The sequence below is a fragment of the Parasteatoda tepidariorum genome, chromosome 4, assembly GCF_043381705.1.
Source record: "Parasteatoda tepidariorum isolate YZ-2023 chromosome 4, CAS_Ptep_4.0, whole genome shotgun sequence".
In the NCBI taxonomy this organism is placed as follows: Eukaryota; Metazoa; Arthropoda; class Arachnida; order Araneae; family Theridiidae; genus Parasteatoda; species Parasteatoda tepidariorum.
In genome coordinates this window covers 53,407,426-53,426,246 of record NC_092207.1, presented here as the reverse complement: position 1 = coordinate 53,426,246, position 18,821 = coordinate 53,407,426, and the positions used below count along the sequence as shown (strand labels likewise).

Sequence of the window (18,821 nt, the reverse complement as noted above, 5' to 3'; positions counted from 1 at the left end):
TCAATTAGTTTTATGATATATATATATATATATATGTAACATGAAAATTAATCTTTTTATGTTATCCTAATTAATTATTCTGATCAAAATAAAAGCCACATCCTGTTCTTAAATCAATTTTTGGCTCAGGTATGCATTTAATTAAAAGCAAGATATCTTTCCCTTTGCTCTGTGTGGGAATCAAGCGACCTATTTTATAAACCAATTACAATTTCTAAGATTTCCCTCTTTCCCTAAATTGAAACATTTTACGGATTTTACTTTGCAAGACTATATCAAACATATAACCGTCCCTAACATTTAACCGAGGAGCGCAATTTTTCGTGTTCACTTTCACACTTTTTCATGACTGCTCTGTTTTATAATTGATAAATAAATTTTGTACCCTCCTTACCGGCCTAAGACCTGTTTTAATCCTTCCACTCGGCAACGACGTTATATATATATGTAAGATTGACACAAACCCAATTTTTAAGGGGAAATGCAGGAATTATAAAACTTAAACAAGTTTAGCAAAAAGATGACGCAATTAATCTGCAGATAATATTATTCGGTTTGTTCACTAAGTGCGTAAAGTTTTATAGTCAATTTTTACAATTAGATTATTCTTTGGTATGACTGTAATATTAAATTACGTTTGTCATAAATTATTTACATTTTAAGTAGCTGTCTATAGCCACCAACTGGTTTGAAATATTTTTCAAACTGTTGATGTACATTGTTTCAAATGAAAGTTATATTAAAAGCATAAATTTATGTGTTAATACTCTTATTTTAGCTAAAACCGAAAACTGTAACTTCTGTCACGGCAGAGGAGATTGTTTGCGTGATGACGAAGACAGAACATTTTGCAGGTTAATATTCATGTTTTAGAGTTAAAATTGTTCTTTTTTTACATCGGGAATTTCTTCAGAAATTTGTATATTCACATGAAATATACATACTGATTTTTGTATCAATTTGTATTTTAGATGTCAGCCTATGTTTGTCGGCCGCCGCTGTGAAATCAATGGCCTTGGTATGTTTCTTTTTTTTTAAATGACGTTAGAAATATAATTGAATAGTATTTGTAAAATTTTCATAGTACCTTAATTTGAAGAACATACGAGGTATTTTCTTAGAAACGTAGTTTTGTAAAGAGTGGGAACAATTTCATAAAAGCATAATTTGTGTTACATTGAAAAAAGATAGCTAAATAAATGAGATGCAAATTTGAACAAAAAATTTTTTTCAAAAAAATTTATTCTTTTCTGCTATTCTTTGCTCAAAAATGCTATTCTATTCTATTAATGTTATTCTATTTAATGTTATTCTTTTTTCAAGAAACAATGTCCCAGTAATTGGTTCGCTGTCTACAAGCAAAAATTATAAATTATTCTGAATAATGCTTTATCAAAAATTAATTTCCACTCAATTGATTTGCAAACTAACGGCTGAAATAAAATAAATTATTGTAAAAGGTACATTCCTCAATTAAAATTATAAAAATCATTGAAGTTTTACAAATGTTTTTCTTTTTTTCATCACTTGAAGTGATAGTTAGACCTTTTTTAACAATAGTTAGCAGAACTGAATAAAAAAATAGTTTTAATCATACTAGCGTTTCTTTATTATATTTAACTAAAAATAATGATATGGTAAAATATGTAATATTTCATCATTGAGTACTTAAAAGTAATAAAAAAATTATAATACCATTTTAAATGTGAAAATTGTTTAAAGGAAAAGAATAAAATAATTTTTGTTATTCTAAAACCTTTTTCGTTTTTGATATTAATTTCATTCTGATTAAGTCAATTTTATCTGATCTAATATTTAAAAGTCCAATATTTTATTTAACTACTATTCGTTGCGTGAAAATTTCAATTAGTTTTATGTTATCTTTGATAAATAAACGTAGTTAATGTATTTAAAAATATTATTTTAAGTCTTTCTGGGCATTTTTATCGGTCAACAAAACATTAACAATTTTTTTACTGAATCATCCATCAAGCCTAGAAGCTACAAAAATGTTTACATAAATTTCACTCAAATGCCTAAATTTCACTAAATATAATATTTAACTCACTCACATTTCTAAACTTATAAGTCGCAACCCAAACTTGATTCTCAATGTATTCATTATAAATTAATCACTTGTTTTTCAAGCTTAAACTTTTCTATGAATGCAAGTAAAAAAAATTTCAGTTGGCCGTAATCATTGCTCGTGAATTTATTTTTAGAATCCTTATATAAGCGAAGTCAAGTCAATAAAGTACTCTCATGTCACCAGTATTTTGTAATGCTCCAGACTAATTTGTAAAGTCTCTAGAATTTTCTAACGTGTCTTATATTTTTAGACTAATTACTGATAGCCTATATTACGAAATGAGTAGTTACTCATGCAAACTTAATTTGCTTACGGTTACTGCAATAGACCAATTACAATAAGCCATTAGTACTTTGGGTATTTATTGCATTATATTTTATCCAATATATTATGTGCAATATTCTATTTTTTATAACCGTCATCAGCTGATCCAATTTTGGGTTTACGACTACTAATGTTCAACTCCGTAACCTTGTAATTTTGAACCCAATCCAGAAGACAAGGGAATTCCTGTATCAAGTATTGGGAGAGATTTGCCTTCGTGGAGGTCTTTTTGATGGAACTAACCCGCATTTGCGTTGCATGGAGAGGAAGACCACGAGAACCTCCCACGGTTAGCCTGACGACAAAGGGACTCTAACCCATGATCCATCTACCACTGAGGATATTTCACGTCAGTACTGTGGCCGGTGCAAGCTGGATGCGGAATTCGTATCGACTGGGATTCGAACCCGGTTCACCTCATTGGAAGGCGGATGCTCTATCCCCTGAGCCATTGCGGCTCGTCCGAAATAAATTAGGCTAATTGGAAACGGAATGATGCACTATTTTTCAATTATCCTAACGGTATTGGGCCCACTTGAATGAAACTAAACCGTGTGAGGCTTATTAGAAAATACTGGAGACTTTTCCAACTAAAAGTGACGGTGGCTGTTTGCAAATAGCTGAATGCAAATAGCAATAGCAAATACGGCTGTTTGCAAATAGCAAATAGCTTCTATTAGCCTCTTCGACTAAACCATTTTTTTTCAACAACTGGGTTTTCTCTTTTCGAAATCATGAGCTTTATATAATTTTATGCATTTATAAACTTAAAATAAATCTTTAGAGCACCAAGCCCATCTTGCAGTGGCTAAAAAAGCTTACAGAATCTTCATTAATTGATATTGTTCAATGTTTGATCATGTAATAATGGATTTTCTAAAAATGTTATATTTTGAACCTAAGATGATAAATTAGTATTGGTAATTTTCATAATGCAATTTCTTGCATATAATGCAAGTAAAATATTTAGTTATTCCTTAAATTTACAGGATAATAAATCAGTTCTGCTCTTACATTGCAGTAGTTCAAATTTTGTCAGAATTGATTTTAATTTTATAACTTCTATTTTAGTCTTAGCTATTGCACTGCCTACTGCTGTAGCCCTTGTAGCTGTTTTGTTGTGTTTCGTACTGTGTTGCTGCCGAAAATGCAAGAAGAAATCTTCCACAAACAATACCGATCCTAGTAGCGTATTCAGAGGAATCGCTCTCAAGGGTCCAGTTGGTGGAACACTGGACAGGAAGGCCATGATTGATACATCTAGTGAAAGCAGTGGTGAACACGGCCGGAAAGGAATTCCTTTCGAGGGATATCAGGTACATACAGTACATTACTACACGGAGAAAAAAATATTCTGATAAAATTAATTACCATACTGTATGGTCATGACATTTCTGGTAAAAAAAAGCATAATTCTGGAAATAGAAACCAAAATAAACGGTACAACCTATTCATTTGATAATTTTTCTTTGCTATAGTAAAGATTTATTGAAAATTCTGGTTTTCGAAATTAAAGTTCTTTTACCAAACATTTAGCAAAAAATACAAAACTAAAAAGCAAATTTAGACGAAGAAATGATTTTAATGCCTTCCTTTAAGGTATCATGATAAAATTGCCAAATTTAACCTTATTTACAAAACTTTATCCCATATTATAAAACCATATTTTATTGTTAATTTTACCAAAATCATTAGCAAAATCGCTCGGTAAAATTTACCGAGCTTTCAGGTGTTCTCATAGAACCAGAAATATGGTAAATTTTACAGTATGTTTACAGTTTTGACCATACGTTTTTCTCATTGTGAGTTTTCATTGTTTTTTCACAAAAACAATACACCTAAACGCAGCTTAAAACAACCGAAGTCAAAGAGAAAATATCACTCAATTCGATTTGCCTATTTTTGTTGACAAGGGAAGGGGTCTAAATTCTGAACAAATATACTTGTTTAACATTTTAACAGTCTTTGAATTAGCGTATTTAATAGATTGATTTTGTGACATTTATAATATCCACTTTTGCTGGAACCATAATTCAAACTTTTCATTTACTTCTATCAAACGTCTCATCACTTACGCGGATGCCTTTAAATTAGTTTACAATGCAATGATCTTGTTAATATGTAATTATGATAACTATTAGAAACACACTGTATTTAATTATAAAAGAACTTGAAATTAAATTATGATCAGCTTAATAAAATTCATCTTACAATACATGAATGAATGGATTTCCTTAAGCTACACCTCCTGCACGATTACTTGATTACTGCTTGATTATATGTACCATTCATCTAGCTACTAGACTGTAAGAGCCACACTAATTGAACTTGTTACATTTGAATCTAAAATTGCTACATTTAAAACTAAAATTTACTACTTTTGAAATTAAAACTGCTACATTTTAATCTGAAATTGCTCCATTTGAGCCTAAAATCGCTGCATTTAAATCTATAATTGCCATATTTGAATCTAATTTTTTTTTAAATATATAAATATGAAAAATCTCGAAAATATTTCATTTCATGTTAAAAGAAATTTTTTTAAGATATAAATTCGCTTGACATATTCACTGAAATATTTTATGATTTATAATGATGGTAATATTTATAACTTTAATTAAAATATGCACATTTAAAAATAGAGTGATATGTTTTTATATATCCAGAATTAGTATATTTTGTCTTTGATCATGCATTTGGAAAAGTTTTTCATTAGATGAATGCCTTTTAATTGCAGTGTTGCAATCGAATTAAATTTATAATTATGCAAATCATTTTTAACTAGATATATAAATAATTTTTTAAGGAAAGTATTTATCAAATAACTCTTGCATTTATCGAACTATTCAAAATTAACTATTTCATGCCGAATACCTGAGCCATGATAGAAAAAATATTTTTGTTATCAAGTGCAAAATATTACACTAGTCTTAAGGTTTTGGTTTGGGAAGTTAATGAATTTGTTTTTTCTAAAAGGTTCATGTCACGTTTTATTATTTTTGTGACCAAAAACTGCATAGTTTAAATTTTACATCATATTAAAAATCAAAATTTAAAAGTATTTAAAGAATTATAGTTTTTATTCCAGTTACATTAGATTTACAATTATGACTTTTCAAAAACGCTTAGAGCCACATTAATCTGTTTCTTCCCAAAACCACAAATTTAGACACAAAAGGAAAACTTTCTCTAAAACTTCTGATCCAATAAACCTGATACTTTTTAGATTAATTGAAAGAGAGCTTCTAACCAAATATTTATTCGAAAACGTTTTATTAACAAATTGAAATGTGTTTTTTTCTTTTTAAAAATTATTGAGCGATACTAAAAAAATATTTTCTAAAAATACTTTATACATTATTTTTAAAAACGCCCTATCTAAATTTATGGAAAGTGTATAAGTATTGCTTGAAAAAATTTCAAGCTTGTGCGTATAGTCAATTTTTAGAAAATTCTCCGGAAAAATGACATTTCTAAAGATAAACGGATATAGATTTTCTGCTGCATAAAGGAACCCACTTAAGTATGCATTTAAGTAATGCATCGAATAGTTTCAATGGAAAAATTGCACTTTGTATGCAAATTAGTGTTTAATTAAATTTTAGGAAGTATAAAAATGGCACGATTTATTAATAATAGAGTTATTTAAAAAGCAATTATTAATTTACTTTTATTTGAACCGATTGAAAGAAACTTCATATTTATTGCTTAAAATTTGAATGTATATAAATTAATGAAACATACAAAGATTGTAACAAATTGTCTTTTTATTTTAATTATCGATTATTTTCTAATTTCATAATTTATTTGCTTTACTTTGAAATGTAATGAAATTATGTACGTATTTATTGTGCTTATTTATTACTTCAAACTTTTAAAATGCATAAAGTTTTAAAGCATATACTTATAGATTTTAAAATTTTGTATATAAATAATTACTTTATTTTAATTTGAAAATTTTTCAAAGAATTAATCTTAAGATGTATATGCTTAAATTAAGAAAACAGTGACGAAAATGTATACATATTATAAATTTATTAATAGCTTTAAATTTTTAAAAATGTATTTAAACGCATGAAATATTATAATTTAGTTTTAACAAAATATTTTTTAAATCTTAAATCATATACTTTACTTAGAAAAATGGTGTAAAATCGATTTTAAAATCTTAAGTCATGTACTTTACTTAAGAAAGTGGTATGGAATATTTTTTTAAATGTTAAGTCCTAACATTCATATACATTACTTAGCAAAATGGTATAAAATATATTTTTTAAAATGGTATATCTTAACATTCATATGCTTTACTTAGGAAAGTGGTGACGTCACTCCTTACAAAGGTAGCAAAAGAAGTGACCTCAGTTTAAATAGGAGTTTATCTACTGGATATACATCTCCACCAGTCATGATACCTAGAGCTCGTCAACCTCCACAGACGCCTGGCGGAAAACCTATGAACTATACTGTGTATGATGGTCAAGTGTACGTTTGGTAAATACAATGGACGCAGGGCGTCAAATACACGCAATCAAACTGTTCTTCTTATTGGTCAGTGCCACAAAATTGGGCCGTTTGACCATTTGTGCCACATACTTTTAGTGACAATGTAGGAATGCGCAAAGAAAAAAACTCGAAATAACGTTAAACACCTCAAAAAGTGCAAAGAGTTTATATTTACAAAAAGCCTCATGTTGTTTGAGGTTTTTTATCTTTGTGTGCTAATGACTAAGAGTTGTTGCATAAAGCGAATATGCAATGATGCCAATCCGTGCAGAAACTATCGAATTTTTACATCTTTGAGATGAATGATTGATAATCTCTCACGGACAATTTGTTGCCAAACGCAAAACTGAAACTATTTTTACAAATTACTGTGCTAACGATGTCACAATCAACAGGATGCATGAGGACACCTCAGGACAATACCTCATGACAATGATGTCTGCTATATGTCCCCAAATTGTCCATGAAACAAACTCTAGTGCTAACAGAAAACTGCATTTTTCTTGCCTTAAATATAACGCCAACTAAAATTGAGATTGATTAAATTATTTTTTTAAATTTGTATCGCATATTTATTCTGGATGTTCTAATTTGTTTTAAATTCTTTTACATTAATCAAAGTATTGTCTGCAAAGAGCTGTTTAATATAATTTATTTTCCTTTGATATTTGAGGCTATTGATTCACGTATATTATAATCGATAAAAAGACATTTGGCAATCAAACACCGGTTCACATTAGCAATGATAAGTTTTGTCAATAAAACTAAGTAAGTGTAACGTCAGATTCGAAAACTTACTGAAATATTTCTCTGAGACTGACGTCATTCTTATCAAGTTTTAATAGACATAACTTAACGTCAGGTCCAAGTATTGAACCATAAATGACAATTATAAAATAGCACTCCGTTTAATCAATACGCTTTTATTTATAATTTACGAGCAATGTTTAATAATTTTGTACAAAGATTTGCATGAATGTGTTTGCTATTATGTATTTTTTTTTAAAAAAGTGGACTTTGTGAAAATGGCGTTTAAAAAAAACATTTGTATTATAACATTTTAGGAGATTTGTATAGGAGCTAACACTATCAGGTCGTCTTTGTAACAAAGTGCTCAATAAAGTTTTTGTTGTATGATTGCGTTGTTGCTTTTTTTTTTGGTTCAATATGTTTTAAAAACATGGAATTCAAAATTATTTCACTATTAAAGCAAAAAGAAAATAGACACTTTCACTTCAAGAATTAGAAGATTACGGATACCTATGACGTGACTTTATCACGGATACCTATGACTATCATGTGACCTATGACGTCAGCACCAGCTGATTATTTGTAAGTAAGGCTCCTATACTATACTAATTCAGGGGCTCTATTTGTAAGCAAAATAGCGTGCTGACGTTGAGGTAAGTTTCTCCTCATAAATTAGAATGTTAATTAACGTGAAGTTAAATAAATACAACGCCGTATCACACGTCAAATTTATTAAAATATAATTTTTTTCCCATCTACGTCTTTTACTTAACTTAGATTTATTATTTTTTCATGCATTTTATTGTAACTGTGATATTGAAGGAGGATTTTATTATCGACTATGTCAACCTTCATCTATCAAAAGATACCTCAAGATAGAATCAAGTTAACATGTCTTATATAGTAGTGATTTGGTATTTAATATTTGTAGTGGTAGTTACGCCACAATATATTTTTATTTCGTGTGCGTGGTCACTTCGATGCATAATTAGTTTGTTTATGTTCTAAATGACTTCATGCCTGTCTTTGTGTTAGGTATGAAAAATATTTTCTGAAGGGATTTAAATCTTTGTGAAAAATTTTTTGTGTATATCGCTGAGGAGAATTAGCACTTGCCGGGCTTTGCTTACTCGAAATAGAATATAAAGAACAGTTGCTAACTTAAACAAATGCCACGTTTCAGCAATGAATCAGAATCCAGGTACCCACACTCTGTCACTTGTAGGTATCCCATTAGAAAAATTTAACTTTATTGTTAGTTGGAACTATTATTTTCTTTCATTTTAATATCACTCATGCAACCCTCCATTTGTGCAATTAATCTCAAATTACTATATTCAAGTTAAGTTAACTCAAACATTCAGCAAATTATATTTTCGCATAATTTTATTTAAGAATATAAAATTTTAGAAGACTTTTCAACAAATGGGTTTTTTCTAATTATGCTTAATGGGATTATGTATAATCTGGTTACTATGTATAATCAGTGCAGAGAATGAGCTTACGACAATGTCAACTTTCACTTATCAGAAGGTGCCCTAAGATAGAATCAGGTTAACTGGTCTTATATAGTGAATTGGTATTTAATATATTTGTAGTGGTAGCCACGCTACAGTACTCCCTTCCCAGAATTTTATCTGTGAAAGATTTCGATAAATGGATACCATACCACTTAGTTGATTTATTGTTGTTTTCGTGAGAAACCTGGAGCGCTGTATATAGATCACCAGATTTTTAAAACTGATCGTGAGAGCTCAAGGTTGTGTGCTTGGTGGCTCCAGTGTTTGCTATTAACAGTCGAGTAGGGATAGGCTTCGTTGTGAGCGATCGAGACTGAGAAGCAACAGCGCGAAAGGGGCAATGCCGCATCGCAAATAGCAAGTCAAGTGTTCACAGTGGACCATCCATCGAAGTAGGCGCGTTATAGTCGAAGTGAGCGATACTGTCGCTGGGCATGGTCAGATCAAGTCCGGGGTCACCAATGTGGAGAATGAGATTTCGATAACATCAACCTTCATCTATCAAAAAGCACGGGGAAGTAGAATCGAATTAACATTTCTTATATACTAGTGTATTGGTATTTAATAATTGCAGTGGTAGGACAATCAGATTACGCAACAATCAGATTATATAAAACTAAGTCTAATAGGTTACTTTAATTGTTAAATAATTATGCTAAAATCATCAGTGAAATTCGAGTATGTACATATTTGGGGGAAAATATTTCTCGAATAAATTATATCCAAACCAATTTATTTAATCATTAACAAATTGAATTAAGACATTACTTAATTATTGAAACTTATTAACATTTTCAAAAAAAATTGGTTCAACTTAGAATCACTTTACCATGCAAAGTTTAAGCAACTTGAATTTGAACCATGTATTGGTACAAGTTATACCTTGATATTGTGTGTGGTGACGCTTGTTGTGAGATGTCCAATTTTAAAGTCAACATAAGCATAAAAATATTATAAAAATTACATCGTTCGTAGTAAGCTTGAAATTAAATGTCTGAGTTTCTTAAAGTTTTAAAATATCATATCATCTTATTATCTTGTAAATAAAATGTATAATACGCGAAAAAAAAGAACGGACACCCTAAATAAGTTTTATCTAATTATCGGATTATCATGTTCTAGGACACAATCATACTATATCGAGAGAGTGACTTCAAGTATGATAATTAGTTAGTGGAAACGATATTTTAAGTTAAGAAATTTAGACACAAAAATGATTTTCGGTAAATAATTTACCTTTTCTCGACTGATTCGGTTTTCTGACCTTCAAAATATAGAGGATAGCCGTAATATAGCAAAAATGGTCCTCATAGTTTGGACAGGAAAGCTGTTCAAAGTTTGAACCCTTTAAGGTTGATTTTACTTTTTGCTTATTTCTCCATATTTTGAAAGCTTTCAAAGCTAATTTTAAAAAAATTTACTCTAAATTATAAAATGCATTTATATAAAGATAATACCATACTAAGAATAGCTTTTAGTAAATATTAATCCTTTTTTCCTATTTAATTTAATAATAGTCGAAAAATTTTGAATTACAAGGTATTCAATATTTTACATTATTTTAAGAAATATCATGCTACCAAATGCAAAATTTGAGCGAAATTGATCAAATATCTCTTGAGAAATCAAATTTTTAAAAAGTTTTATTTTTATATTGTTTTATCATCTTTTTGTTTAATTGTTTCGGCACTTAACCTCTTAACCAAGATTCAGAAGCACGGCAGTATGGTTGTGGCAGATTTGAGCGATATTACGGTTAAAACTGCTCCAAAATTTCAAACAGTGTAGTATGCTGGTAAAGTAAGTGTGGGAGGTTTAATTAGCAAAAATTCAGAATACGAAACAAGTTTGTAAATTGCAATTTTTATTTCTTAAATAAAGATAGGCTGAAAAAGTACACAATAAAGAATAAATAATTATTCATACTTTTCATTGATAGACAGCAATGTGTACAATTCTGAAAAGAACACAAAATACTCTAAAGTTACATGAATGTGCGATAAAATACATCAATACTTGATGACTAGATCATAAAACATTGACACACGCAGATTAACACTGAGATTACTTGGTTTACATTTGACTTGATGAACTGAAACAATACGTCCAAAACAAAGTTTTCTTTTCATTGTTTTATTTTTAACTGTACAGTCCTTGCAAATATTTTTAGTACCAATTCACAATTTGACATTTCTAATAAACAAATATATGGACTGAATTTACTCTTTGGGGGTTCATTCTTTTTTTTTCTTTCATTTTGGCATTTATTATATTAATTGTGTTGCTACAGAAAATCAGGACGTTCAAATAGATGCTGGAAACAACCTAAAAATATATAAATTCAAATCATTAAATTTATTACATTTAATCAAAATTTGAATTTTATTTAAAATTAATTCAAATCACTAAATTTAATGCAGCTTGTACATCATCTGAAATATATTTCGTCCTATTATGTCTAAAGCTAGGAGTTAATTAATTTAATGAATAATTTAAATAAATACGAACTAATGTATTAAATATTTCATCTAAACTTTCTCTCTCTCTCTCTGTATACACACACATATATATATATATATATAATTTGGAAATTTAAGCCATAAAATTGTTCTCAATATAACCTAGTTTATAAAATGAGAACAAAGCTTAAGTAATTGTAACGGCAAATACTGTAAACCACATAACATCAAATAACTAGCAGTATNATATATATATATATATATAGATAGATAGATAGATAGATAGATAGATAGATATATATAGATAGATAGATAGATAGATAGATAGATATTAATACCTTTTCAGTCAAGTTTGTAGATTTGTCATTCGAAATTGAACAATGAATATCAAAGTAAAGTAATTTAAATTCTATATAAAATCACTGAGTTAATTGTATGTTATAATTATTAATAAATTTAAATTTCTTTTATAGCTAAATTTATATTTTTATCATGTGCAAATCCAATTCAGGTGAATCCATAGCTAAAAATCTTCTAATACTATATAAGGAATTTTTTTTCAATAAATATTAATTCCTTCTTCAAAATTACCAGTATTAAAATTTCATAATTAAAAATAAACTTTATTAATTATAAACTCGGAATTATCCAGCATAATATTATTATCTAACACACATCCAGTTTCAGGCTCATCCAAGTTAACTAACAAATCAAACGCGCTTCTGAACTTTAGTAAGAAGGAGCTTTAAAACGATCCCATTATCCTATATTTACGCTTCTATTTTCATATTTTGTGATCTGGCGAACTTGTTAAGAAAATATTTTAAATCAGTTTCGAAAGATGCTGGTAAGTGTTAGTACATTTGAATTCGCTACTCGCTTTATATATTACATTTTGTGTTTATTTTGTATTTCCTTGAATTTTTATTTTTTATTATTTAATTTTTACTTGATATGTTTTGTTTGGAATTTTTTTGCTTAATATGTACCATTTTCGTTTCATTTTTTTGGTGCTCCTCACACTATTGCATTGAGATTTTCTTCTTTGGCAGTATTAATACAAATATTAGAAAGCACTCTTTTTTTCCGGATATAATAGTATGAGCTGATGATGAGATTATATTTTTTTCTCATTTTCTTTCCGATATTTTAATTTCTAATATTTTTTTTAATTTTAATTACTTTACTAAGTTTTTTTATTTCTTAATATTTTTTCTTCTTCTCTTAAAAAAGTTTAGATATATATTTTTCCACGTAGTCTTCATACTTTTTACTTTTTTAACACTCTGTCTTTCCACATAACCATGATATGCAAAAAGCTCTCACCGATTTGAAAGGACATGCTATTGAAAGTAAGGGACAGGCAATATGAGTCCTTGATAATTTCAATATAAATCATTAATGGGAAATTGGTAAAAAAGGCCCTTTTGATAATAAAAAATAAAAATATTCAATTTGTTTACTCGAAAATGCAATCCATTAAAATTAGTTTTGAGTTTTACCGAAATCAGCAATAGTTCCACAGGTTCAGCAAAAGAGTAGAAAAAAAATAGCTGATTACGCTAATGTTAACTAGACTTGTAAAAAAAGAACAAGGTTTTGAAAAGGGTTCGAACTCTTGACATGAATAAGCAACTATTGAGCACATGCTTTAATCTCTTGAAATAAATTATCGCAGATAATTAAAAATTACAAAACTACTATAGATTAATTTGACTAACGAAGCTTCCCATCTTCTCAATATGGGTGAAAGTGAAGTATTATTTAACATTCGTTCTGATAAAATAATGAGAGAAATGATCTACTTTTATCCAAATGGCAGCAGGAAGAAATTGATCGAATGTTTTCATGAGTCAATATCAGGAACCTTTTAGTTGCGATTTATGTGGCCCTGTATTGCGGGTACCCATGGTAGAAATGGATCGAATGTTTTCCTGAATCAAGAGCAAGAACCCTTTAGTTGCTATATATGTGGCCCTGTATTGTAAGTACCCATGGTAGAAATGGATCGAATGGTTTCCTGAATCAAGATCAAGAACCCTTTAGTTGCTATTTATGTGGCCCTTTATTGTGGGTACCCATGGTAGAAATGGATCGAATGTTTTCCTGAATCAAGATCAAGAACCCTTTAGTTGCTATTTATGTGGCCCTGTATTGTAAGTAGCCATGGTTGAAATGGATCGAATGTTTTCCTGAATCAAGAGCAAGAACCCTTTAGTTGCTATTTATGTGGCCCTGTATTGTGGGTACCCATGGTAGCAATGGATCGAATGTTTTCCTGAATCAAGATCAAGAACCCTTTAGTTGCTATTTATGTGGCCCTGTATTGTAAGTAGCCATGGTAGAAATGGATCGAATGTTTTTTCTGAATCAAGATCAAGAACCCTCCAGTTGCTATTTATGTGGCCCTGTATTGCGGGTACCCATGATAAAAATGGATCGAATGTTTTCATGAATCAAGATCAAGAATCCTTTAATTGCTATTTATGTGGGTCCTGTATTGCGGGTATCTATCTTTCCCACACTGCACACTCAGCTACCCCATAGTGTGGGTAAAGACGGGTACATTAAAAATGTAAAAAAAATATCTTAATAACTAGATAAATTGAATTCGTTTCAAAATAAATATAAACACTATCATTAAAACAAGCTAACTGATCATTTTTTAATTATCTTTTGAAATTTTTTCGATACTTTTATTTTGTTATCAATGCCCATCTTTCCCTTGCCCATCCTATGTGCATTAGTTTTTTTTTGTCCGTTAGAAAGAAATCTTTCTGAAACTAAAGATATGTTCTCATTTTATATCACCGTGATTTGATTATAAAATAAAAATGTAACACTCTTGAAATATATCTTAATAACACCTGTTATCAATTAAAAAAATTGCTGTAAAATAAAACCCTTAGCCCCAAGAGTATAGCATAAAAGCACTTTCTAACTCCAGCTTATTTAGAGATCAATTTTAAAGTCTGAGAAAGAGGGTCGATTTTTAAAGGCTATTCACCAATTAAACAATCAATAATAATTTCCAAGGAGTGACATAATTAATCTCTATGTACCCGCTGAAAAATATTTTATTTATTAAAGGGGTTTAATGTATTCATGCTCTCCTAATGTTTACATACTTTTGACGCAAAACTTACACTCAAATTAATTACTGTTTGAAAATTTTGCAATTAATAATATGCTAATGGAATATTTATTATGGATTCTAAGAGAAAAATAAACTAGAGAAAGGCATTGGGGAGAAAGTATTTTATGTACGCGAAACTTCTGGCAGTATATTTTTAATCAAAATAAGATATTTCCATAAATTTGAAAAGAAAATTAAGCTCCTTGTGGTCTCATTATATATCCAAAGGGAAAAGACGCCTTTTAAAATATGTGATAATACAGACGATATTGACATTGCAAAAAAATAAAATTTATGGCTAAAAAAAGGCGAAAAGCATAATTTTTTAAACAAAGAATGGAATGAGCAAACAATATTTAAAAAATTATAGGGTTAAAAAAGTAAAAAACAATTGTGATACTCATTACACTAAAAAATAACTAAGCAAATTTGAAAATGCCACAGTGTTTATTGCTTGCGTCATTTTGAAAATATCCGAAAATTACTACTCTTAATCTACACCGAAGAGCCATTACATTGTGACCACCCTCCATCTGTAACAATGGGCTCGCCCAGGTTTTCATGGTTTTTCGCCCAGGAACAATGTTTTCATGGGGGCACATTAGGACCCATAATCCTCATAGAACAATCCCTGACGTCTGTAAGCTCCTTGAACATAGTTGCAGACCAGATTCACCCATTCATGGAAACAGTTTTTCCTGCGGGGGATGGTGTTTACCAACAGGATAATGCACCATGTCATAAGGGTCAAATCGTCATGGATTGGTTCGAGGAACATTCCAGTGACTTTCAAGTCATGTCTTGGTCCCCAAATTCACCTAACCTTAATTCAATAGAGCATTTGTGGTCCTACTTGGAAAATCAAATTCGTGCTGCCACGCTACCTCCTCGCAATGTGAGGGAATTGCAGGACCTAGGTGAGCGCTTGGTACCAGATACCTCAGACTACCTATCAGCACCTTGTGGAATCAATGCCATAGCGGGTGCTAGCAGTTTTGAGGGCTAAAGGTGGTCCTACATGTTATTAGCAAGGTGGTCAAAATGTAATGGCTCTTCTGTGTAATTCTTTTCACCAACAATACACGTTTTTCCACACTTGATACATGTCTATCTACAGTTAATATATGTTTTTTTTAATTCTTTATATACACCCGTTTCACTCTTAATATACGTTTCTTTTACCCTTAATTTTACCATACACTTTTTATATTTATTCGCACTTCATTTATGCATTTCCACACTTAAATGTGCATTTGTCACGCTTTATACACGTTTTTTTCAATCTTAATAAACGCCTTTTCATACTTGATATACGCCTTCCCACACTTAATATATGTTTTTTCACCCTTAAAATACGCCTTTCCAAGCTTAATATATGTCTTTCCACACTTTATGAGTGTCTTTTCAACCTTAAGATATTTTTTCCACACCTAATAAACGTGCTTTCAATCTTAACATATGTCCTTCCACACTTAATATATGTTTCTTCACCCCTAAAATACGCCTTTCCAAGCTTAATATATGTTTTTCTTCACTTTATGAGTGTCTTTTCAACCTTAAGATACTTTTTCCATATCTAATAAACGTGACGTACCTAACATACGTCCTTCTACCTTTAATGTACGTCACAGTTTTAATGTTTAACAATTTTAAGAACAATTTTATTATAATTAATTAACAATTTATTAATCCTAATTTAGTCACTTTATACTCACTGAAAAAAGAATTTTTTTGAAATAATAAAAGGCTGAACAACGTGACTTCAACTCGAAAAGTCTTTTAGTGTCATGGCGGAAAATTCCTTCCGTAATTTTTATCCAGTACTTGTACTCACAATTTTTAAATGAATATTAGTTATATTAAAGAATGCACAGCGCACAGAAAAAAGATATCACTCTAAATAACTTTTGTTTTAATCACATTTTCACGAAGTGTTTCCTTAATGGTTCAGTTAATTATCTAACTAATTAGTTCAAATGACCCAAGTGATGGTAATAAAAATCCATTTCACAATTACTTCTAATATTATAATAATGAAAAATCCAAATCCATCAACAATAAAAAACTATGTTTATTCAGAGAATATATGTTTTTGTGTCTGATATTGTAATATCGTCCATGTTAATTAATAACCACATTTTACGTTTCACGTTTTTTAACCTTTAAGATTAGCAATTAGTTTGCAAAAATCCGGTCATTGGAACAAAAGATATTCAGGATGATATATATTTCTTATTCATGGCACACTACATTACCTCGAGTGTTTCAGCTTCAGAGAACTGACAGAAAAGATGGGCAGACTAAATCAAGTGATGAAAAATCCGAGGGGATGTCAAAACTGAAAGTGATGGAGTTCTCAAAATGCCCACTTGATATCAGTCGAACAGCTGTGTTACCACAAGCCACGGTAATCGGAGTTTCACCTGGAAAGATAATAAATTTAAAAGAAAAATCTAAATTCAAATAGATTCGCGCCGTAAAATTTATTCTTTTCTTCTCTCAAGTAGCTATTTTTTAACAACTCCACTCACTGCTCGCTTCACTCACCTAACCCCGAGGTTACCTCTCATTCTTCGTTGGAGATTAAGCGAGATGAACGGTCTACGTTCTTTTTTTTAAACAAAAATTGCAATTGGATTGAATATTTTTTTTTTTTATGATGACTAAATTTTTACAAATTAATAACATAGAAAAACGGTAATGCACCCTCCCACGAAAGTTGCGTCTCAGAAAAGGTGCACTATGCTATTTAAAAAAAATCCCTTTCCGTGCTTAAATTTGTTTTTTACTAGTGGGCTGCTCCCCCTGCTCGCTAACACTCGCCAACCCCTGAAAATTTCTACGCATTCTCAAATGGTTTGCTTCGCAAACCAAGCTCGCTTCGCTCGCTACTAACTTAGGTACATTGCAAATGCACAAAATTCTAAGAATTCAAAACAATAATTCAAATCCATATAAAAACTTCTTTTTAAAAAAAATTACATATTTTTAGTAAATACTAAGTCCTTAAAATAAATTTGAATTCAAATAAATGACATGTAATTCGTTAAACCTATTAGAAATGTGCTATAGTATAATTCGTAATATAAATCAAAAATCGTCAAATAAATTCGTAATATAAAAATTTTTTGAAAAAAAGTGCTTTCGACAAAATACTAAAATAGAGATCTATCGGCAAAGACTACTCACTTCTGCCCAGGTTAATAGTATAAGATTGCAGCAGCTGATGCTCTCTGGTTATTTCAGTTTCCGTTTTTAAAAGCACTATATGTTGAGCCACCTCAGCTAGATTTGGCATGCGAAATTTTTAGCGTCAATCATTGGTCGATTCGCCATGTAAGAGAAATGGTAACGTAAACAAAACAAAGCAAACGTTGCCACCGGCGGAAATGAAATACACCCAAAATTTGGGAGCCACGTAAGAGAATTATATATATTAGATTTAAAATCAGCTTTATTGGACGTGAACAGTTTTCTCTGAACTCTCGATTTTTGCCTTGGAAAATGCCTGATGTGTTCCTCAGTTAACGTTAACCGGTGGGAACAAAACATTAATGAACAAAACAAAACAAAACTGTGAACAAAAGTCACGGAGGCGAGCAACATTAACCCCAGCACATTGGCCCGTAGACCCGTGCATACCATAGGGTAGGCCACATTTACACATCACAGAACAACACACAGAGTGAAACATTGATTTCCTGAGTGAGATTCGAACCTGCAATCATTGGCTTCACAGTCAGGCACGCGACCTCTCAACCACCTGGTCGGCAGGTGCACATAGATAAACAAGGGTTATTCCACTATCAATGCCTGTTTCAACTTGACGAGCTCAAAAAATTCGTCATTTACACCCATTATTTCCCAAAATGCAATAAAATATCCATTTGTGTTTATTTAAATGCAATTTTATATAATAATTATTAAAAAACGTAAAATTAAAATAATTTATATGAATAAAAATTCGCGTTAAATGCTCACAAGAAGCTCTTATTGGCAACGCAGCCCTAGTGTTTTACAATGACATTTTCGACCCTACA

The 18,821-nt window shown here is 30.1% G+C and overlaps 2 protein-coding genes across 2 annotated transcripts in view; one reads left to right on the top strand and one right to left on the bottom strand.

The window, feature by feature from the left end:
* LOC107447462 (mucin-3B) overlaps window positions 1-8,053 on the top strand; it is a gene marked incomplete in the record, with an annotated part of 147,174 nt that extends 139,121 nt beyond the window's left edge. The window contains 4 exon segments of the mRNA XM_071179820.1: window positions 779-854; window positions 972-1,018; window positions 3,485-3,729; window positions 6,726-8,053. Of these exon segments, the coding sequence (XP_071035921.1) occupies window positions 779-854; window positions 972-1,018; window positions 3,485-3,729; window positions 6,726-6,908 (551 nt within the window).
* Window positions 8,054-11,029: 2,976 nt separating this feature from the next.
* The window catches only part of LOC107447456 (corticotropin-releasing factor-binding protein), a 74,450-nt gene continuing 66,658 nt past the window's right edge, over window positions 11,030-18,821 (bottom strand). The window contains exons 7-8 of the mRNA XM_016062376.3: window positions 17,037-17,204; window positions 11,030-11,511 (exon numbers count right to left, since the gene is read on the bottom strand). Of these exons, the coding sequence (XP_015917862.2) occupies window positions 17,053-17,204 (152 nt within the window). The 3' untranslated portion in view covers window positions 11,030-11,511; window positions 17,037-17,052. The remainder of the gene's footprint in view (window positions 11,512-17,036; window positions 17,205-18,821) is intronic.